This window comes from Furipterus horrens, unplaced genomic scaffold (genome assembly GCF_987537825.1).
Source record: "Furipterus horrens unplaced genomic scaffold, mFurHor1.1.pri manual_scaffold_8, whole genome shotgun sequence".
Taxonomy (NCBI): domain Eukaryota; kingdom Metazoa; phylum Chordata; class Mammalia; order Chiroptera; family Furipteridae; genus Furipterus; species Furipterus horrens.
Window position 1 is genome coordinate 69,869,260 of NW_028327178.1, and position 23,355 is coordinate 69,892,614.

The 23,355-nt window shown below is 40.4% G+C and overlaps 1 protein-coding gene across 1 annotated transcript in view; it reads right to left on the bottom strand.

Annotated features, from left to right (window-relative positions):
* CFAP61 (cilia and flagella associated protein 61) overlaps nucleotides 1–23,355 on the bottom strand; it is a 431,546-nt gene that overhangs the window by 379,139 nt on the left and 29,052 nt on the right. The window contains exons 4-7 of the mRNA XM_090285993.1: nucleotides 20,853–20,929; nucleotides 19,336–19,403; nucleotides 18,977–19,103; nucleotides 1,345–1,477 (exon numbers count right to left, since the gene is read on the bottom strand). Of these exons, the coding sequence (XP_090142119.1) occupies nucleotides 1,345–1,477; nucleotides 18,977–19,103; nucleotides 19,336–19,403; nucleotides 20,853–20,929 (405 nt within the window). The remainder of the gene's footprint in view (nucleotides 1–1,344; nucleotides 1,478–18,976; nucleotides 19,104–19,335; nucleotides 19,404–20,852; nucleotides 20,930–23,355) is intronic.

Sequence of the window (23,355 nt, forward strand, 5' to 3'; positions counted from 1 at the left end):
AGTAATAGCCACTCCAAAGCTCCACCACACGGTGGAAAAGCAGACCCTAAAGACAAGACTTCTGATTTTTCCAGAAAAGCTAAAAATCCCAATTGTTTAGACACTTTCCTAATTTTTAAATTTTAGCCATTAATACAACCAAATTTAATCACAATAACCTAAATCAAACCATGAGAAAACATAGGACAAATCCAAATTGAGAGACATTCTGAAAAATAACTGGCCAATGTGCTTTTCAAAACTGTCATCGTCATAAAAGATAAAGACAGACTGGGCAATTGTTCCAGATTACAAGAGACTAAAGGCACATGACACTTGAGTTCAATGAATGATCTAGATTTACATCTGCTATAAAGGACATTATAAGGACTGTCAGTAAAATCTGAATAATATCTGTAGATTATGTAACTTCTTGACTAGATCACTGTACTACAGTTCTACAAGAGAACATCCCTGTTTTTAGGAAATATACACTTAAGCATTTAGTGGTGAAGGGGAAATACATCTGTATCATACTCTTACATGGTTCATAAAAATACAAAAATACATATTTATGTCTATCTCTATAGATAGATTGATACAGAGAACGAGCAAGCAAAGAGAATAATAAAGCAAATGTGGTAAAATGTTAACATTTAGGGAGTTAGGGTACAGTAGTCCCCCTCTACATCGTGGTTCACTTATCATGGCCTCACAGTATCGTAGGATTTTTAAAAATATTATATTTAATTATTTATCATAGATTTTTTGCTCTATCATGGGATTTTGAGGTACTGTATATGTGTGTTGTTAAAGTTACATAGGTTTAAGATTATAGAATAAATGTAAGGTTCCTACTTCGCTGGGGGCGGGGTCTAGAACGTAATAACTGTGATAAGTGAGGGAATACTGTACTTATAAGTTTTCTTTAAATGTGAAATTTTGTTTAAACAAAAAGTTAAAAATTACTTTCCAAGTCAAACAAAATCCATCTGCCAGCCGGATGCTGGTTTATAAGTTCTTGCCTCTGCAATCATGGGGTCCCAGAAATGCCCCCTAGACACCTTTAAAGTATCTTTTCCCTTCACTCTAACTCTAACCCCTATCTCTAGAGGCAGAGCAAATAATCTACAGCACCCAGAGCATCTGGAAGGAACTCACAAAAACCTGAAAACCTAAAGCCAGTTAGCACTAGGAAGGAGTGTAATGCCACAGCTCTGAAGCTGACTTGGCATGCCACCTGGAAGGGCATGGGGAAGGAGAAGGAATGGAAGCTCCAGGGGTGCTGGGCAAAACCAGGAGCAACGTCGCTTACCTCTCCCATTTTTTTTATTATGTATATCCCTAAGTGGATTCATCACTAACCTCACACACGACAGCATGATTCTCTTCGTCTTGGGCCTCTATTAGTTCAGCCAGAAAGTATTCGCCATAAGTTGCTTTCAGAATTGTGTCCTGGTGCATAAATATTGGCATGAGATCATCATGATCTTCCACCCTGCTTAACAGAAAGGCTTAATTAATTTCAATGTTCTTTCTTTCAAAGGAGCACCTACTACATATCAGACCCTGTTCTAAATGTCAGGAATACAACAACATGCATGCAAAATGAACTTATACTCCAATAGGAGAAACAGATGATAAAAGTATAACAAATATATACACACATTTCAAACAGTGACAAGTACTTTGGGATGGAGAGTGGTGGGGTCAAGGGGTCAGGAAAATCCTCTCTGAGGACTTGAATGAGGAAAAGGGGAAAGACCTGGGGGTAGAAAATTCCAGGCAGAGGGAACACATTCAGCATGTTTGGGTGTGAAATGTAGAGCAGCGTTTGTTATCAGCCAAAGGACAAGATGCTGGGGACAGCATGGCCTAAATGTGTTCCAAAGGACACTACTTCTATGGCACTGCTCCCAGAATCCTCTTCCTCCCCTCAAAAGAATTCCACTGTCTGAAAATAACTTCCAACAATAGGTTCCCTCCTGGAATGTCACAGTTATGGATCAAAGACTCTGAGAAGTACTACAATAAAGAATTTGAACTATATCTATGCATTCCTCCAACACTGGCCCGTGGTATACTTTATTCCTGGGATATTGCAACACTTTCCATGGAGGTGGAATGCTACTTTAGAGGTAACAAAGCTCTGCTCACCACTCAGAAGATATCCACATCAAATGGTCCATTCTTGGGACCCTCTATAGTGACCTTGACAACCAGTGAATGTGTATGGCAGAGAGAGGGCAGGACCCAAGAATCAGATTTATGGCAGCATGGTGATGCTGGCCCTTAGACACATTTTACTGCCATATTTAACATTCTTTTCTTTTTAGTACATTCTTGGTTATAGTTAGTGTTGTATTTTACCTCTCTAGGATGTTCTTATACTTTTAACCTAATACTTTCCTTATTAAAAATACACACATTTAGACCTAGCCAGGTGGATAAGTTGGTTGGAGCATCGTCCCATATACCAAAGAGCTGTGGGTTCAATCCCTGGTCAGGGCACATACCTAGGTTGTGGATTGATTCAATTCCCAGGTGGGGCATGTATAAGAGGCAACTGATCAATGTTTCTCTCTCACACTGATGTTTTTCTCCCCCTCCCCCAACTTCATTTCTCTCTAAAATCAATAAAAACATATCCTCAGGTTAGGATTAAAAAGATAAAGTTAGACTTCCGGCCAAGATAGAGGCCTAGACCGATGCGCTCTGTCTCCCTCCACAACTAAGAAGGAATACAACTACCGCAAAACTAGAGACAACCAGAAGTTCCAGAAAACAAAGCTACACGGAAGTCCAACATATGAAGTTATAAACAAGTGGTTCTCGTCTGGACGGGTAGGAGGGGTGAAGCCTCGGCTAAAAGATCAAGCTGTGCTGGAGGTGGCAGCTGCAGCAACGAGCAGCGGGACCCGGTAAGCACAGGCACCTGTATTTAAGGGGACGAGAGAAGCACCGGGAACCAACCCTGGCTGCAGACGAGACCCGTCAGCTCGCGATTCCAATGTCGGAGAAGGCAGACCCTCATTGTCTCAGACTATGAGGCCCAGAGGGCGTGGGGATGGAGGAGAAGGCTCCCGGTCTCTCAGTGGAGAGTAACGGCAGGAATCCATCTTGGACCCCCAGCCCCATGCAAAACACCACAGTGTGGTGAGAAGGGTCACCGGGTTGTGACCAGTACATGGGGCTCCGCCCAATATAGCATAGGAGGTGTGACAGTGCCCTGCCAAGAAGGAAAGATAAACAAAACGGTCAGAATGGCAGAATTAGTGATTGAAATAATAATCACTCAGCTAACCAAAAAGCAAATAAAGGACTTGACCGATGAACAAATAGAGAATCTTTCTGAGGCTCAGTTCAGAGCTATAGTCATAAGGCAACTTACAGACCTAACAGCGGGACTTAATCAAGACAGGGAAGGAATGAAGGCTAGTCCTGCTGAAATGAACAAAAATACATACAAGACAAGTAAGTGGTGAGGAAGGGAAAGCCATGGATCAAATTAACAAATCAGAACATAGGGAAGGAACAAATAGTCAACCAGTGCAGAAAGAGGAAACAAAAAGTGAGGAATATGAGGAGAGGCTCAGAAACCTATGGGACAGCTATAAGTGGGCCAACATCCGAATCACAGGGTTGCAAGGAGGTGAAAAAGAAGAACTAGAAATTGAAAAATTATGTGAAAAAATAATGAAGCAGAACTTCCTGAACTTGGGGAAGGAAATAGATTTACAGGTCCAGAAAGCACAGAGAGTTCCAGAAAAAACTGGACCCAGGGAGAACCACACCAAGACACATTATAATCAAAATGCCAAAAATTAAGGATAAAGAGAGAATCTTAAAAGCAGCAAGAGAGAAGAAAAGAATTATGTACAAAGGGGTCCCGATTAGACTATCAGCTGATTCCTCAAAGGAGACTTTACAGGCAAGAAGGGACTGGCAAGAAATATTCAAAGTAATGAAAATCAAAAATCTACAACCACGATTACTCTATCCAGTGAAGCTGTCGTTCAGAATAGAAGGGCAGAGAAAGTACTTCCAGGACAAAGTAAAACTGAAGGAGTTCATTAGATCCAAACCACTATTATATGAAATGTAAAGGGACTTGTTTAGAAGGAGGATCAAAACTACGAACATTAAAATGAAAACTGTATCACAACAACCAACAACAGAAGCTAGGGAATCGAAACAAAGGCAAACTAAGTAGGCAATGAGAGGGGGAAAAGAATTATAGGTATGGGGAACATATTGGGGGGAGGTCAGAGTGGAGGGGGAAGGGGGGAAAGGGAGGGAGATGATGCAGGAATTAAGAAGCATAGTAGGAGGGAGTGGAGTAGACAGGAAGAGGTTGAGAAGAACTATATGCACAACCAATGGGCATAGACTAAGGGAGGAAGACAACTGGAGGGGGTAGGTCACAGGGTGGAGGGGAGCAGAGGGAAAAGAAATTGAGATAACTGTAACAGCATAATCAATAAAATAAAATAAAATAAAATAAAAGATAAAGTTAATTTTTAAAAAATTATATATACACACACACATTTGTATTATTTCTTTGTAGTGTATATCATCTGGCTACTAACCTCCCTCACCCACACCGCTTTATTTCATTACTGTGCCATCTTCATTATCCCACTTTATCTTCTATTATGTTCTCTTTGTTATCAAAAGTAGCTCCATCTAGGACTTCCGGCCAAGATGGAGGCTTAGACGGACACGCTAGGTCTCCCTCTACAACTAGAGAGGAATACAACTACTTCAAAACAAAGGATAACTAGAAATTCCAGAAAATAAAACTACACGGAAGCCCAGCATATGAAGTTATAAACCAGCGGTGCCATTTGGGCAGGTAAGAGTTAAAGAGGGCAGTGCTGTTTGCGGTCGCACCTGGAGCGGCGGGGCGGCGAGGAATCCTGGCTGCGGTCAAGCCCCTGGCGGTGCGCAACCCCGGCGCTGGGGAGAGCGGCCGCCGCATCGCCTTGAACAGTGAGGCCCAGGGGGGCGGGAGGACGGATCCCGGTCTCCTAGCTGAATAACTGTGTGAATCCATCTTGGACCCCCGCCCCCAAAGAAAGCACCACAGGGCTGCGAAATAGGTCGCAGACAGGCGCCAGTGGCTGAATTGTGACGCATACACAGGCACTGCCCCTTACAGCCGGCCCAAGAAAACAAAACGCATCTGTCAAAATGAGGCAGACAACTATAGAAATCCCGGTGACACAGCTCACCAGGCAACAGATAGAGAACCTGACATATGAACAGATAAGAAACCTGTCAGAGGCTCAGTTCTGGGCCATTGTTATCAGGTGGCTTACAGAATTCACAAAAGAGCAGGAAAAAGATAAGAAAGAAGCGAAAAACATTCATAACGAAAGGAACAAAACCACATACGAGACAGATGGTGAGGAAAAAAAATCCAGAGTTCATTTCAACAAACTGGAATATGGAGAAGGAACAAGCAGTCAACCAATGCAGAGAGAGGAAATGGGAAGCAACAATGAGAGGATCAGAAACCTCTGGGACAGCTATAAAAGGCCCAACATAAGAATCATTGGTATGCCAGAGAGCGAGGAAGATGAACTAGAACTTGAAAAATTGAGTGAAAATATAATAAAGGAGAACTTACCAGACTTGGGGAAGGGAATAGACTTGCAGGTCCAGGAAGCAAGGAGAGTTCCCAAGAGACTGGACCCAGGGAGAACCACTCCAAGACACATTATAATCAAAATGTCAAAAATTAAAGATAAAGAGAGAATCTTAAAAGCAGCAAGAGAGAAGAAAAGAATTATGTACAAAGGGGTCCCAATTAGACTATCAGCTGACTTCTCAAGAGAGACCCTACAGGCAAGAAGGGACTGGCAAGAAATATTCAAAGTAATGAAAATCCAAAACCTACAACCACGAATACTCTATCCAGCGAAACTGTCATTCAGAATAGAAGGACAGAGAAAGTGTTTCCAGGACAAAATAAAACTGAAAGAGTTCATTAGATCCAAACCACTGTTATATGAGATGTTAAAGGGACTGGTTTAAAAAACAGAAGCTAGGGAGATGAAACAAAGGCAAACTAAACAGGCAACGAGAGTGGAAAAGGAACTGTGGGTACGGGAAGCATATTGGGGGGAGGTCAACAGGGAGGGGGAGTGGGGAGAGGGAGGGAGATGATATAGGAATTGGGGATCATGGTAGGAGGGAATGGAATAGACGGAGAGAGGTTGGGAGGAACTGTATGCACAACTAATGGACATAATCTAAAAGGGGGGGACAACTGGAGGGAGGGGGGCCACCGGGTGGAGGGGAGCAGAGGGAAGGGAAATTGGCACAAATGTAATATTTTAATCAATAAAACACATTAAATCTAAAAAAAATAAAAAAATAAAAAAAAGTAGCTCCATCTATTGAGCGATTAGTATGTATAAAGCTCAGGGCTTTATCCAGATTATCAAAGCAACCCCACAAGGTAGGTGCCATATTCACTCTGCAGATGGAAGAGAGCAAGGCTCAGGGGGTTGATGGAAACAGTAGGCAGCAGAGCTATATGAAGAACTCAGGTAAGTGACCTTGACCCAGCCATCTCATGCCTAAGCCAACAATGCACTTCAAATATCTTCCTTTAAATTGGCACTCATCTTGAAAAATGGTAGCAGGAAGCACAACCACAAGCAAAACAGTTGAGAGGAGAGACTTTGGCTCAAGAGCAAGAGATAAGCACTGTGGATCATCCAGCCAGCACTGTGAAGACTCCTCCAATCCTTGCCAGAAAAGAGCCCTGCATCCTGCCACAGTTCCACTCCCCAAATCTGAACACTTTAAACTAGACCACCGTATGCACTCTGGATGAAAATATCCACCCTTCTCACAGGATGAAACGTTTACCTCTGGTGACACAGGCACATCTGTTGGAATAATGTTGGTTTTTCATTAATAATAAGCATCTTGATAGAATTAATGTATATTTGAAAAACTAGCTTTTGGACCTGTAAAACCTGAGAGCTAAGGAGAGGCCATGGCACAGAAAGGAAACACACACACACACACACACACACACACACACACACACACACAGATGACAACTAGGTGGGGCTTAAACGTAACTCCCCAGGTTGAACCTTATTTTTAACCTCTTGTCAACATGCCCTGGAAGGAGAGACAGTAGGGGGTCCTCATCCAGGCAACCAAGATATTTGCTTGTTATACTATCAACCTAGCTATGATGTCACCCAACAGTATCATTGCACATGCCAGAGCATCAGAAAGATTCTCTAGTGGTGAGTAAAAAACAAGGAACCAGAAACGAACACCAACCGTATTTTTAGGACAGACATGACCATTTCATAAAAGTATTTCAGCTCTGGATTAATTTTTTAAAAGTAGTCCTTGACCACTTGTGTGCACGTCATCTGTGGCTGGGTATACTGAGGCTCCACAATAAATGCATCAAAGGCTCATGGTTGCATTTCTGAAAAGACGAGAATAAACCATACAGTGTAGTGGTCACAGCCTGGGCTGGGAAGCCAGAATGGCTGGGTCTGGATTTAATAGCTATACCCTTGGACAAGTAACTCAACCTCTCTGTGCCACAAAGACAGTAAATGATACAATAACAATATGTGCCGTGTTATTATTATTAACATTATTACCACTTAGGTAGGAAGGATCAATAAGACCATTGAAAAACAGATTATCACTACAAAAGCTTGAATCATTGCACCCCGTGGCCACTGTAGGTATACACTCTCCCACTCCACCCACTATCACTAATCCATTTAAAACCCTGCTTTCTCCACTTCACTCCTGTACTCAAAGCTTTTGCCAGCCCCCACTGTTTCTGGGATGAGACAGAGCCCTTATCCTCATTTTTATGGCCTCCATCTTTCCATCCTTATCACCAGCAACACAAGCTGATCTACCCATTGTTCCTAGAAGGGGCCTTCACCATCTTCCCTCTTACCACCTCTTTTCTTATCCAGGACTTTGACGCCCTCACTTATTTCAAATTAAAGCATCTTTCAAGGCTCACCTACACCTCACACCCTCCAGACTTCTTTCCCAGAAACTCAAGGTCATCACTGGATGTTATTGTCAATGCAGGGCACGTTCCTCACCAAGGAACATACTCTTTGGTGACAGAAAGGGAGTTCTGTGCTTCTCTGTGGCAAAGACTCTTCTTGACCCAGTTGTAGCCAGGATACTCGGAGCCCTCTTCTCAACTAGGCCTCAAGCTTGGCCTATAAAGACCTGAACAAACACTGACATATTTTCTAACAGCTTAAGCCCACATCTTTAGGATGACCACCCCCCAAGCCCCTTAAAGTGCCTCACTAAGAAAGATTAAGTTGGCCAAAAATTTTTCCGTTTGTTCCAGCAGACACCTGGGGATAGGGCCCCTGTCTCCCAGTCTCTCTGATAGGGCAGGAGCCAAATTTCAATAAGTGCCAATTAGCAAACGCAGATGGGTTTCACAGGGACCAATCCCCACTTTACCACTTTATATAATTCCTCACTTCCCTGAGTCTATTGGACTCTATCATCCCCTCCGTATTCCCTCATTCTCCTTTTAAAACTCCTAGTTACCTTGGTACAAATTAAAGTTGAATTCAGTTCATTTTAAACTCTTTTCCCTACTGCAACAGTTATTACTGATTAAAATCTGTCCTGCCACTTTAACTAGTGTCTGGCTTTGTTGACATCTGGCATCTGCACGTATTGCAACAATGATGGCCAGCATGGGCAGGGCCCTTACCATATGCCAGGACCTTGTCCAGTGTTCCACATGCATTGAAGTGCTGAAGGGTGCCATCGCTAAGCCTATCTTCCAGGTAAAGGGCATGTGACCCATGCTGGCAGCTTCGCATCCCCTCTATTTAGCCACTGACTCCACTTCCTGAAAAACCAGCCCAGTCACTTTGACATTGTGCCTTGCTTTCTCATCTACAAAAGGGCCAAGGACAAGGATAGAAGGGAAGAATATGATGTGGCAATATATGGGACAACCTCAAGTTCACTCTCTGGTAGGCAGTAAGCCCCTCAGCAGCATTTGCTCTGGGAAGACATTACACATCCCTGTCATGTGCCACACCACCTGGAAACCCCAGTCAGCTGACTCTACCTGAGCACCCAGGACCTCAGCTGAAAGAGCCCCACTGCATTCCAGAAACCACTCACTTCCTCACTTAGCGACCTGCCAAAAGGGTGCTAACGGAGGTGGCTTTACTCTGTAAAGAGTCCTGGATGACATCAGTTAAAAAAAAAAAAAAAGGACTCTAAGAGAGAATAGCCAAGAAATCTGTTTTCAAACATTATAAAATAGAAATCTGCATCAAAATTTATAAAGAGGTAACTATTTTTAAATAATGGGAAAATAATCCAATATCCTAATCACTTAAGTAGATCAAGACTGCTACCACCCACGGAACTCCAAAATAAACTGTATACCATGGGCTTACCTACATAATGGACACAAAAGTATTATCCCATGGATAGAAAAATCAGGAATAAAGGTTCGAAGAGATCCAGAGCTGTAAGGCTAATCATGAGCCCACAGCAAGTCATTAACATAGTTACCCATAATCATACCTCAATACTAGTTCTTCTGGGAAAAATAAGAGAAAACATCTAAATTGTGGCGTTCTAAAGAGTCTCTCCGTTGCACTTCCCCAAAATGGATAAAGAGGAACTTCTGCTAAGTGCATTCCTTGGGGTGATTGATAATTTATGATCTTACATCAGCCCCCAGTGCTAATGATAAAGTATGACATCAGCCTCACAGAGTCTCAAATGGCATCTGACAAAGTCCAGCCCCACAGAAACAAAACACCCTGGCTACCAAAAACAATTCATCCATCAAAATGTTTAAATGCGAGCACTCCAAGGCAGTGAGCATTGCTGCCACTCAGATAGGAGGGCAGCCATTACTTCCTGTGAATTTGTTCTGCACAGAATTTCAGCATGATGACTATGGAAGGTTCTAGTTCATCAATATAAACTGCAATTGGAATGACACCATTCTCTGAGTGAAAAGCAGCATTCCTTTATTTCTCTCACTCAGTACATGGCGTGGAGGAGGCAACCATGTGCTTGTTAATATAGATAGTTAGAGAACATTTTATTTCCACTTGTTTCAGAAACAAAAGGTCTATCCCACAAAGACTGATCGGTTGCTCAGACACCTAGATGTCCATCAGACTCTGAAAAACATGCCAGATAAAAATGGAATAAAATCCAAATCTGAAGAAAATCAATAGCCTCTCAAGAACACCTCATTTGGGGTATAGATGTCCTTTAAACCCAGGAGAAGGCAAGGTAAAAAATGACAGGGACCTGATGGCTCTCACTGGCTTCCTGGGAGGTAGGGACAAGAAAGAACAAACTCACTCATCATTTCCACTATGTCAGTTAACTGGGTTTTCAAGGAGCATTGTGATGCCTGGACGCCATAGAACTTTCCCAGATGGCTGGCGTGGTCTCCTAATGACCGGCACAGGCAAACCCTAAAATTACTTCAACGTCTCAGCATCCTGACCACTCTGCTGTATAATTACAATCCTAGGGGAAAAGCTACAGGCAGGAGGTGCACATTTTATTGCCAGCAAAGAAACCATTGAAAATTCACAGATGGAAAGTTCATACTTAAGGACTATAACAACAGCAACAGCAGCAGCAGTAGGCCACCTTAGCATTCAGAATATTGGCAGGGCCGCCTCTCTCCCATCTGATGGTATTTTCCACATCCAGAGAGGATTTACATTTCTTTAGCTAGATTTAAAAGTGTAGCATTGAAAAAGTGCTTCTGATGTCAATTTAAATGCCATAAATAAATATTGCCTTTCTTCAAGCCTGAGTGTACATATATATATTTTAAGAAATCAATAAATGAAGAAAAAAATTAAAAGAAGATCCAATTTAGTGGTAGTGCTAAATTAAAGAATGCAGTGTATTTTGGCTAAACCAAACTTTTACCATGAACTGTTTTAACTTGGGGAAGGAGAACCTATGGCTGACGTTTTTCTTTTTCATGACAGGTAAAACAAAGCACCTTTTTCTTTCCAAGATCTCTCATGACCTCTAGTGGTCTTTAAGAAAATCAAACCAATCATTCCTAAACTTCCTTTTAGAATCTTAAAAGGGATTTTATCAGTTTAATAAAATTTTATAATGATTTAGCTTCTATTCCTTGGAAAATGTCAGGATTTTAAAAGTTACAAAAGATTTTAAACCCTTAATGACTGCAAAGCATAATCAAGGTCAATTAGAGGCCCCTGCCATTTACACTACGAGGATCTGATCCAAAAGCCTATCTTGGCACTCGTTCACTCCAGTTGGATTGTTAACTAGATTCTATTTGCTGGGTAACAGGACTCAAGAAGATCAATGATGAAATTCCTAGTTTCTCTATCTCTTCTTTTTGAAGGCTTGAGTATATTCGTAACTTAAGCATCAGTATGTTCATTTATATGAAATTGCTCAGAAGTCAAGCTTAAGTAAATTCCTAAAAAGCATAAGACTACCAAATGCTTAATAAAAATATTTGCTTTAAGAGGTGAGAAGTTAGTATTTAAAAACCACCAATCTCATGTTTTAAATTCTGAAGTTTTTTCTTTCATCTATTTTAAATAGCAATGTTGACTCAATTTGGTTAACCATGTCATCAACAAAAAAGCAGTGTGCCATTTTAGTTACAGTAGGTCACCCCACCCCTTTTCTGTGGTTGTGCTTTCTGTGGTTTCAGTTAACTAACAGTCAACTGGAGTCCAAAAATATTAAATGAAAAATTCCAGAAATAAACAATTCATAAGTTTTAAATTGTGCACATTCTGAGTAATGTAATGAAAGATCTCACTGTCCCACTTCATCCCACACTGGATATGAACCATCCTTTGTCCAGAGTATCCACACCGTACACACTAACCTGTCCATTAGTCACTTAGTCTCAGTTATCAGATTTGTTAGAGAACAGACCATGCTCACATAACTTTTATTACACTGTATTACAGCTGTTCGATTTATTATTTTTTGTTGTTGTTATCTTTTACTGTGTCTAATTTATAAATTGAACTTCACAATAGCTACGTATGTTTGGAAAACACGTAGTGTAGAGTTTAGTCCTATCACGGTAACAGGCATCCACTGGGGGTCTTAGACAGTATGCCCTGGGGATAAGGGGGAGGGAAACTACTGTGCTTGACAACACTGACTGATAGCATATAATCCTTTTCTGGAGAGTCCTTCCCCACCCTCATGAGGACCTGAAAATGGTAGCTTTTTCCCCAGTAAGACTGTTCCAACGGTTTCTAAGTCTTAGAACACCTCAAATTCATCACCAATGATTAATCAAACTCACTATAGATTATAAAGGTGTATCCATAAGTATCTATGCTTTATTTCCGATATTATACAAAATACAGAACAGTAACTTCAATAATTAGTGTCTAAGCAGAGAGGCAGATTACAGTACCATTTTCCACATGGGTAAATCAGAGAAACAGGATTGGGAATTACAGCATTAATTCGCTGGTTCTGAATATGTTCCTAGGTAAATGGCAGAAGGATAATTACATCCCTAAACCCTGAACTGGGTTAGTGTCTTTAAGAATTGCGTTCTTCACCATTAATTTTCTGTGTAACTCTTAATGAAACAGGTGTCAAAAAATAAGTGTGGGAAATAAGAGAAACGAGGTAGACTAAGAGGATGCACAGCCACACCCACCTAATGTTCTGAAATGTCTTCTTATATCCTGCATCGTTAAGGAAGGAGATGGTTTGCATAAGTGCATTTTCCAGGTCCCTGAAATTCTATCACAACTCAAATTTGAACATTTTAAACAGAGGGCTTCTTAAAATGTGTCACACATCTCTACCTTCTTCAAGCAAAAGCATCAGCTGTGATGTCACAACTTGCTCATGAACTCATTACTAGAAAATAAATTGTCTTTTTATAAATGTCTCTTTACAAAGTATCCACTGTCATCTCTTTGTCACCAGGACTATTCCTGATATTGTGATTTGCTCCTTGCTTGGGCTGGGCAACGGGGACATTTCATCATGAGAGGCTGAATAAGAAAGACCTCACGGTAAGGAATCAGGACAGTTTAATTCAAATTGTGTGGGCTTTCTCCACTTGAAGGTACCCATCCATAACACTAACGTTTTCAACAACAAAAGAAGGAAAGGGGAGGGGGTTGAAAAAGAGGAAAGGAGAGAGGTCAATTCATAATCACCAGTTACCACAGGTTTACTGGGAGCCAGCACTAGGCTGGGCACATTCTGCACCCTAAATGACAAGCGGGGCATCAGTGAGTAGATTAGCAAAGACGTTTACTAAAAAGTGAAAGAAATAGGTCATTTTAACATAGGCTGCCTCTGCACATGTCAGTTTAATTTTTAGATTACATACAATTTTCTGTTACAATAATGTATTGCTGTTTAAAAATTCCTCAAGAAAATGAGAACCCCCAAGATTCAAATCTGATATACGGCCTACACTACAGAAAAATACGACACCAGGTTGTTGAAGGAGTGGAGATTTGGAGAGAGTGGCATATCTGATGAGGGCATGGATGCTCTACCCCTTGCCCTACACAGCTTTTCCATCTGACTGTTCCTGAGTTAATCTTTTTATAATAAACTGTTGACCTAGTAAGTAAAAGAAAGTAAATACTTTTGGAAATGTGCCTTTGTCACCTGTAACCCATTCTCCTTTGCGCTCCCCCAAAGAATTGTCTACTTTGCACACACGTGTTTAATCATCCACCAGAATAACTTCTGAACAGGAAATTATTTTAAATTCAACTACTTTATTCATTTAAGATGAAACCTGTAAAATGGCACTCAAACCCACAAATACTTAGATAAATGTGAATTAAAACAAAATACCTTTTTGACCTAATAGATCGAAAACAGTTGTAATAACTGAAAACATTCAGCAGTGGTGAGGGTATAAGAAAATAATATTCTATTGATTAGAATACAGATTGACATAATTAGTTTGGTTGAATAAGTTGATGTCATCTATTTTAAAATCTTAGAATTTAATGCAGTCTTAGCCAGAAATTCCACTTTTAGCTATCTATGCTACAGAAAATAATAGCATGAGTACTTGAAGACATATGTACAAGGCTATTTACCACAGTATTACTTCTTACAGAAAAAAATGAGGACAACTTTCCATAGATAAGGAACAATTAAATAAATTATATTAGAGGCACAAAATAAAATACCACGCAGTTGTTAAAAAGAATGAAATTAATCTGGAAAGATGATGAGCTGCTACATTAACTGAAAAATACAATTTAAAGAACATATGATCATGAATATATATACATATATATATATGGAGAGAAAGAATACACATATATATTTGCATGTGTGTAGTTACATACTCACATAGAAGAATGAAATCATGAATAATTTTTACTTTAAAATGTTTTGATTAAAAATATAATTTATTTTATTAAATGAACTCATAACCCAAATTAATTAGCAAGTGACAGAAATAATGAGAAATTTTTAAATGAACTGAAGACAAAAGTACAACAATTATCAGAACTTACAAGATCCTAAGCAATCCATTTATGGAAATTTCTCATAACATAATTTTTAAAATCGCCTACTTGCAAATACTTTTACAATAAAACTTTAAAGAATGTATTTTCCTGAAGGGCAGGAGGGCCTAATTTACCTGTGCTGATACTAACAGGAGAAACCTCATAAATCAGGAAGTAGGATTTGAAGAGTAAATTAATCAATTAAAAATGTTATTTCACTCCCGAAATTCCTCTTTTTCAGAACGTGTTTGCCTTGTACTAGCATGTGTATCCTAATCAAAAACAGTTTATAAAGAGAGAATGACAATGTATTTAGCTATGAATAAGAAGGTAAAGAAAAATAATTTTTATGAGGTATTTTCTTCTTCTAATTAAGTGGATAATTTGTATCTGAACTTATTCTACTCCTTAGCACTCTTTTTTGAGATACATACATGCTGTCTGGACCTCAGAATGAAAAGTAAATGCTCTACATGAAGAGTAAAAATGGAATCACTTTACATTGTTTGCATAATGTTCAAAATCTGCCTCCCTCTTTTTGCTTTCCTTCATCACTAAACTTCTCTAAAGAGCAGTGTGTATTACCTTGCCTTTACTTCCTTATCTTTCTTCACTCAGCTCACTGCAATTTGATTACCAATATCCAACTCTGCCTTTCAAGGACGGACAAAACCTGACTCCAAACCAAGTCATCAGAAAAAGGGCACTGGTGACTGAGTGGCCAAGGTTGGCATAGGCGAGCCAACGGGATGAGCTTGGAAGAAAGCTGAGGTCCAGATGTTGGGGAAGGGAAAGAGTTCAGAGACATGAGAATAAGAGAAAAAGAGCCGAAGCAAATAAGGATGAGGTGGGGTTGGAGCTGGAGTCTGGAGGAGAGGACAGTGTTAGGGCAGTCCACCACCTTCTCTCTCACCCGAAGTTTACTTGACTTCTCTTCAATAGATATAGAATTATTCAAGTTATTAATTTATCTTTAATGAGTTTTGGCAGTTTGTGTTTTTCAAGAACATTGCCCATTTTATCTAAACTGTTGAATTTATACAGTTGTAGTATTCCCTTGCCCCTGGCTGGTTTGGCTCAGTGGATTGAGCGTCGGCCTGCGAGCTAAGTGTCGCTGGTTCGATCTTCCAGTCAGGGTACATCAGAGAAGGAAAACTCTGTCTCCAAAAAACCTCCGCTGCCTTGCGGCATACCTCTTCAGGGGAAAGGCTAAGGGAGTAAACCCCGACAGAAAATCCGGAGCCGGAGTCCCTAAGGCGGTTTGACGTTGTAGTCAACACCGGCAACTCCTGCGGCGCACCTGAAGCCAAGCTGTATTGACTTCGTCTTTCCCTTGGACCCTTCAGCTGCGAAGAGAGGGGGGGTCTGCAGCATGGGCAACAGCAGACCCTCCATATCACCCTGCCCAGGCTCTGTAGCTTCAGCTTCACTGGAGAGGACACTCCAGCGTCATCGCAAGATGTCGATTCAACACGGGAGGAGACAGGTACTTTGTCACTCCCGAGTCGGACTGCACAGCCATTCTCGGCGGTGCAGATAGACTCTTAAGAAGCTACACCATCGTCTCTCGAGACGGACGGCTGCCGACGAGTATTCCCTTATCCTTTTACTATCTGTAGAATCTGTAGTGATGTCACCTCTTTTATTCCTGGTATTGGTGATTTGTCTTCTTTTTTTTTTTTTTTCTTGGTCAGTTTGGCTAGAAGTTCATCAATTTTAATCATCTCATCTGTGTCTTTTTAAATTTTCAAATTCAATAGTCTCTTTTTTTGTACTCAAATTATTTGATATTCTTGCATTGTTTGTCACTTTAAGAGTCTTTGACCTCTGTGACACTCCTTTCTTTCTCCTCTAGTTTTCTTTCTTATTATCATTACCAGCTCATTTTCATCATTCAATGTTCTGCCCTTTTTCACTTTAAAATCTCTCCTTCAACTAGACAATCTCTTTTATTCTCATGATATCCTCACTTATGAGAGGACGTGTACTTCCAACTCTCTTCTGTCCATCTAATGTTATTATTTCTACTTTCAGCTAATGAATCCATCAGCTCCCCAAAACCCTGAGTCATCATGAACTCATTTTCATCCTTGAACTTCTCCATCCAAAGTGCACATTCCCTGATCCACTCCTCCACCTGTATCTCTCTGACCTGTCACTGCCTAAATTCCACCTGGTACCATTTCTTGGCAGATTCTTCTGTGCTTCTCCCCTATAAGCCACTGACCCCACAAAAATCAGTTACCTCTTAACATACAGCATATATCATGCCTTTCAACTTCAGTGCTCGCTGCTGGTTTCAAGATAAAGCCTCTCGCTGCAGTTCTTCCTTTGCTATCCAGGATCTTTACTTCCTCCCCACACCTTGAGCTAGTAGCTGCACCTGGCTGCCTACCTGGTAACACACCAGGTGATTTCGTTTCTCCATGCCTTTGCTTATTCTGTCACTGTGTAAAGCCTTTTTTTCTTTTGAATTATTTTATTCATTTATTCTAGTATAATAATATATACTAGAATGTATAGATATTAAGAATGCTGTTTGATGAGTTCTGACAACTGCTTACACTGCAGTCAGTATACAGAACATTGCCATCACCCCAGAACTCCTTGTCTCTCCCAGTCTCACTCTTCCCTCCACCAGAGGCAACCACTGATCTGATTTCTCTCTCTACAGATTATTCTTGCCTATTTTGTACATTGTAAAAGTAGAATCAACAGTATACAGCATCTGTTTCCATGTTTGCCTTCGTTCACTCAGTATAAACTTTCTGAGACTGATCCATGTATTATAGTGTAATAAGGACTTCATTCCATTTCATTGCCGAGTAATACTGATTATATGGATGTGCCACAGCTTGTAAATGTAAACATTTACCTATTGATGGACATTTAGACTTTTATGTGTGGGGGGAGGGGAAGGGTTTATGAAGCTGCCTTCATTCCTCTCTGATTTACCCTGTTCCAAGCTACACAGCATTACAGTTTATTATAGGTAGTTCTCGCTCCCCCACGTAACTATAATAATAATAATAATATTTAATTTCCATAAGCATTTACATGTGACTAGAAGTGTGCTAAGTACTTGACTTTCATCAGCTTGTCCAGTCACTGCAAAAATCCCACAGAGCTGACAACATGCTTGTACCCGCTGACAGAAAGGAAACTAAGGCCTACAGAGGCCAGTTCCTTTTTTAAATGAACCCATCTGGTTAGTAGCAGAACCAAGACCAGAATCTACATCTACCTCACGTCATTATTACAAATTCTTAACAATTATGCTGTAATACTATATGCCTGGTAAATAGTAGGCTCTTGGGTTTTTAAATTTTTAATTCAATACTCTCTAAAGAAATCCAGCACTTATCAAATGTGGCACCAGTTGACCCAAGAAGATATAATTTATTCTTCACTGATAAAGCCAAGAAACTACTCTTCTGAAATGGTTTCATATGCACTCTTACTTCAGAACAGCCATTTTATTTTGCTCACAATTTTGTGAGTTAAAAATCTGGGAGGACTCAGCTGGGCAGTCCTTGCTTGGTGTCTCTCATGCGGCTACGGTCAGGTGTTGGTTAGAATGCAGATATGGGGGGCTCTTCTTGCCCGGATGTCCTCGCTGGCTTACTCAGGCAGCTGTCAGTCAATGCCCTCAGTAAGAGCCCTGTTGGGGCTATCGACCCCAGTGCCAATATGTGCCCTCGCCAGCCTGGTGGTCTCAGGGCAGTCAGACTTCTTCCCCTCATTTCCTCCAAAGTGAGAGTCCCAAGAGAACTCCCAAGAGAACTAGCCTCAGAAATCAGAGAGCATCCCTTCCACCATGCTGTATGGGTTAAAAAAGTCACAATCTGCCCCGATAAAGAGGGACACAGACCCCACCCCATGACGAGAGGAGCAGTAAGGCCACATTGTAGGAGAGTGTGCAGGACGGAAGACGGGGTTGCAGCCATCTTTGGGAAATGGACCCTGGCACAGCGATCCCCTTAAGACTGCTGAACGTAGGGGCATCGCATGTAGGGCACTGATGGTGCAGACTTCCAACGTGGAAAACTCCTCTTTGGAGTCAATAGAATCCCCATCCACTGAATGTCAGAAAATAAGTGCACTTTACTAGGAAAACGAAATAGGCAGATTCATTGTTAAGTTTGTTTCACTTTAAAAAGCTATTTCCCTCAGTGTGGGACCGAGGACTGTGTGTTTTCAGAAATCCATAGGTAGTAAATGTACAACTTTGCTGGCCACATAGCACCAAATGAGTTTCTTTTAGTCCCACAAGTTATGTCATCAAGAGCAACTATAAATATCTTCAAATGAAGTAATGCTTATGGATATTATGAAACAATTTAACGCAAGGTATAACCACTTAAAGCAAAATAGGCAATTTAAAAATTCTGCATAAGGTAACTGTCAGGGTAAAGCTTAGGTAACAAAAGGCATTGCTTGAAACTTACCTGGCTTTGCGAATGTGCATTTGAGGGTAATGGCTGTGCCTGTGACATATATGCACAGCAAAGTCCTCATCGTACGTCAGGCTCGGAATGTTCCCCACTTGGTCAAACACAGTTATAAGAGTTGAGCCTAAATCACAGAGACAAAGAAACATGGCCTCATTTTACCAAGGAATAACTTTAGAACTTCAGAACAAAATATAGTTTCCATTCTAAATTGTGTTTTATTGTTATAATCAAATAGGCACATTATACATTTTGGGCCTGCAGACTATTCTTACTTCCCATTCACCGAAGCAACATTTTGAACATGGATTTCCTATATTGCTGACGAGAGACTAGAGGCAGGGAGCAGACCTTACCTAGACTCATGTAGGATGGCACTATGAGAAAGATGAAGTGCAGCTCTGGCACAGCTTTAAACACAGTCCTAGTAGGGGAAAAAGGGCAGGACAAGTGTTAATAACCAAGCGATCCCATTAGCTGGCAACTGATTGAGACAAATGAGGTGTTCATACATCCACATGCCCTCTCTGCTTCCTGCCTACCAAGACAAGGTAATCTTCAAGGAAATTTTTTTCTTCTCTACTTTTCCTTGGATTCCAATTAGCCTTTTACTATCTGTTCCATGGAGGTACAAAGAATAGAGGGTGCCATGTTCATGCAGCACAGCAGATTTCTGCTAATATTAACCTTTGACCTGGCATCTGGATGGTCTGGTGTGACATTTCAAGTGTGACTTGAAAGCAGAGGCCATGCCCTCCCCTCAAATGTCTGTGCAGGCTGTCAAGAGATGCATCACCATCACATGGTAGACCACTGATCCTATTTCAGTGCGTCGTATTATTCAAGATGCTTCCGCAGTCTGTCACATTAATTAACATTTCTAAAGATAAGACCAAGGAAAACTGTTTTTTGAAACATCCAAACCTGAGACTTTCCCTCTACTTCCCCCCAAATCTATGTTTTTAAATGACTGAACTACTGTTTGTTTCAAACAATGGCAGTTAAAAACATATACTGAAGCAAGCATCAATACAAAGAACAGATTGTTTTCTTTCAGAAATATCACTGCTATTCCATAAATGCTTGATATAGCCATAAGTTACAAGTAAATTTAACACCTCAAAAAATGTCATGTCCTTTAAAAACATTTTAAAACTACAGGCCCTCTGCATCTGCAGGTTCTACATCCATAGTGTCTATCAACCATAGATCAAAAATATTTTTCATTTTTTATTTTTTAAATAAGTTTTAAAAGTTTTAGTGTATTGCTTTTAGAGAGAGAAAAATGGAGGGGGGTGGAGAGAGAGAAATCTATTTGTTGTTCTACTTATTTATGCATTCATTGTTGATTCTTGTATGTGCCCTGAGTGGGGACTGAACCCTCAACCTTGGCCTATCAAGACAACACTCTAACCAACTGAGCAATCAAGCCAGGGCCTCAAAAGTTTTTTTTTTTTTTTTTTAATGTTACATCGCTGCTGATGTGTACTATGTAGTTAGGCCTAGGATGGTTGCATCTGAACTGCACATGTACAGGTGATTTTTTCTTGTTATTATTCCCTAAACAATACAGTATAACAACTAATTACATAATATTTCCATTGTATTAGGTATTATAAGTAATCTAGAGATGATTTAAAGTATATGGGAGGGTGTACATAAATTATATGCAAATACTGTGCCATTTTATATAAGGGACTTGACCACAGCAGATTTTGGTATCCTCAGGGCTTCTAGAACCAATCCCCCTCATACACTGAAGGACTAATATATATACATGGTCTCTTTCATGTCATTTTGCCATTACTGTGTCGTGTCCATGGTACTGCTGTCAGTCTTCCAAGTCACTGTCTACAAAGTCCCAGCCACTTACCGAATAATTTCTTTGCAGCAGTCAACAGAATACTCATCCACTGCCACAAAGAGATGCATGAACAATGTGTTCAGAGGCTGCAGAAGAAAAGAGAACAAAACTAAAGGACGAGTGAGCACTCATTCCAGCTATGCTAGAGCCGGTTGGGAGGTGGGAGGTGAGAGGTAAAGAGGAGGGTTTGGGGCTCTCACAGACACAGAGCTGCACTGTGTTTGTGGATGATATTTTACATGTATAGTGACGAGACACCCAGGCGGCATTCGAGCTTTCTCCTGGGCTCTGCTCATGACCTTCTGTCCTCTTAGCTTAGAATTATTCAAGGTAATAGGGATAGTAAACGAGTCCAATGCAGACTGGCTCTTGTGCCTGCCCTCGCAAATGGGCTGTGGGGAGTGAAATCAATTATTAACTCAGTAGTCTTGTCCTTGGGGGTGTCTATACCAAGTGAAAGACAATCACCCTGTCTGGGGGCTCTTGAGTAAGCAGCTGCTGCTCTATTCAAGTGACTCGAGGTAAAGAGTCTCTTATGAATTTGAAGGATGGAAGGCAGATGACACATTTAAATCCAACTGCTTGTTCAACATTCCCAGAGTCAGAAAAAAAATATTATTCTTGGGATCCAGAAAACCAGGCAGCTGAAAAGCCAAAGTAGCCAGATTCTAACATTGCTTTCACATAAAATCTTTCAAATGTTTAAAGAGCTTTGTCTTGTAACTTCTGGAGACTTCTTAAGTCACCTAAATAATGAGTAGCTGTTCTACACAAGGTCTGTCCAGAAAGTATCCAGCCACATACTATGAAAAATAGAAACATTTATTTAAAAAAAAATACAAGATACAAGACACATTGTACATAAGACAATGACGCCTCAGTCCCCTTCAAAGTAAGCACCTTGGGGCCTCACACAGTTCCCCCAGTCATCATCAGTTGTCCTGTTGTATTTTCCTGAATCTCATCAATAGTCTGAAATTTCTTCCCTTTCAAAGGTGATTTTAGTTTTGGGAAAAGCCAGAAGTTGCAGGGTGCCAAATCTGGGCTGTAGTGGGGCTGAGTCACCTGGGTGATTTGATGTTTCACAAAAAAACTCTGCATGGAGATGTGATGCATGAGCAGGCATACTGTCCTGATGAAGCTGCCAATCACCAGTTGCCCATAGCTACGGCTTTCTGAATCATCAGAATAGTTTTCATGGAGGAATGTTCAAACTTAACACAAAATCTGAGGCAGATTCATTGCTCTACTTGGTCAGTCATTTTGAATGCGATGACCACACAGTACACATGCTTACTCAACGGTGTCTACTGCTCCGCTGACTAGTACAGTGAAGTAGTCATTGTTCACTCAGGTGCATTTCAGTCCACTCTGCTTGGCTGACAGGTTACATCGTGCAAACCATTCTTGTTGTATTAACAATGGCTGCACTTATTCCAGACAGACTCGTACATCCACACAAAAGTCTGCTCAGCTCAGCACCCTGCATTTATGGACAAATCTTTAAATTACAGAGTTAATGTGAAGTAGTTGACTGGTGAGGGTAGTGCTTGCACCTAGATCAGGAGAGCAGAGGTACTGTGCTTCTTGTTTTATGAGCAACTTTATAGATGGCACTGGGTTACCACCTGCACATATATGTGCCTTGATCTCCCCTCCTGTTGAATGGTGCATGCCTTAGGAAGAAGTATTTATCAGGCATAAAATGGCCTGAGAAGTATCATGAATTTGAGCTTGAAAACTCCCCAAAGGCAAATAACCCAAACCCCAAAGTCCAGATAACAACAGTAACAATAACAACACAAATGGAGGTACTTTCCATGTATTAAGTCATCTAAATTTCACAAGAACCTTACTTAATATCTGCTTTACACTACAAGTGGGACTATCCTTATAAGTACATGGTTTATTACTTGGCTGATTTAGCTCTCAAATTCTCTCTTCCAACAAAAATAAGATAATGCAAAATAAAAATTACTACCTCAGTTGTAAATACCCCTGGGATAGGTAATGATACATTAAGCTTCAAGGCTCTATACCAATGTTCTCCAGTAGAAAAATAATTTGAGCCACAGATGCAAGCCACATATTGTAATTTTAAATTTTCTAGGAGACATATTAAAAAAGAGCAAACAGGTAAAATTAATACTTAATATGTTTAACTAACCTAATCCATTCAATAAAAATTGTTAGAGATAGTTTATAATTTTTCCTACTAAGTATTTGAAACCTGTTATATATATTATTATGCATGCATAGCACATCTCAATTCAGACTAGCCACATTTCAAGTGCTCAATAGCTACTTGGAGCTGGTGGCTGATACACTGGACAACTGAGCTCTATACTATTGTAGGAAGTAGTTTAAAAAGAAACAATCTTAAGAGAACAAGAAAAAAAACAAAGAAAAAAGAATTTATGAATAATTATGTTAATCTGTAAGTTTCAAAAAGGTAAAATAATGATCCTAATGCAAATATAAAACAAACACACATCAGAGATTTATTCAACAC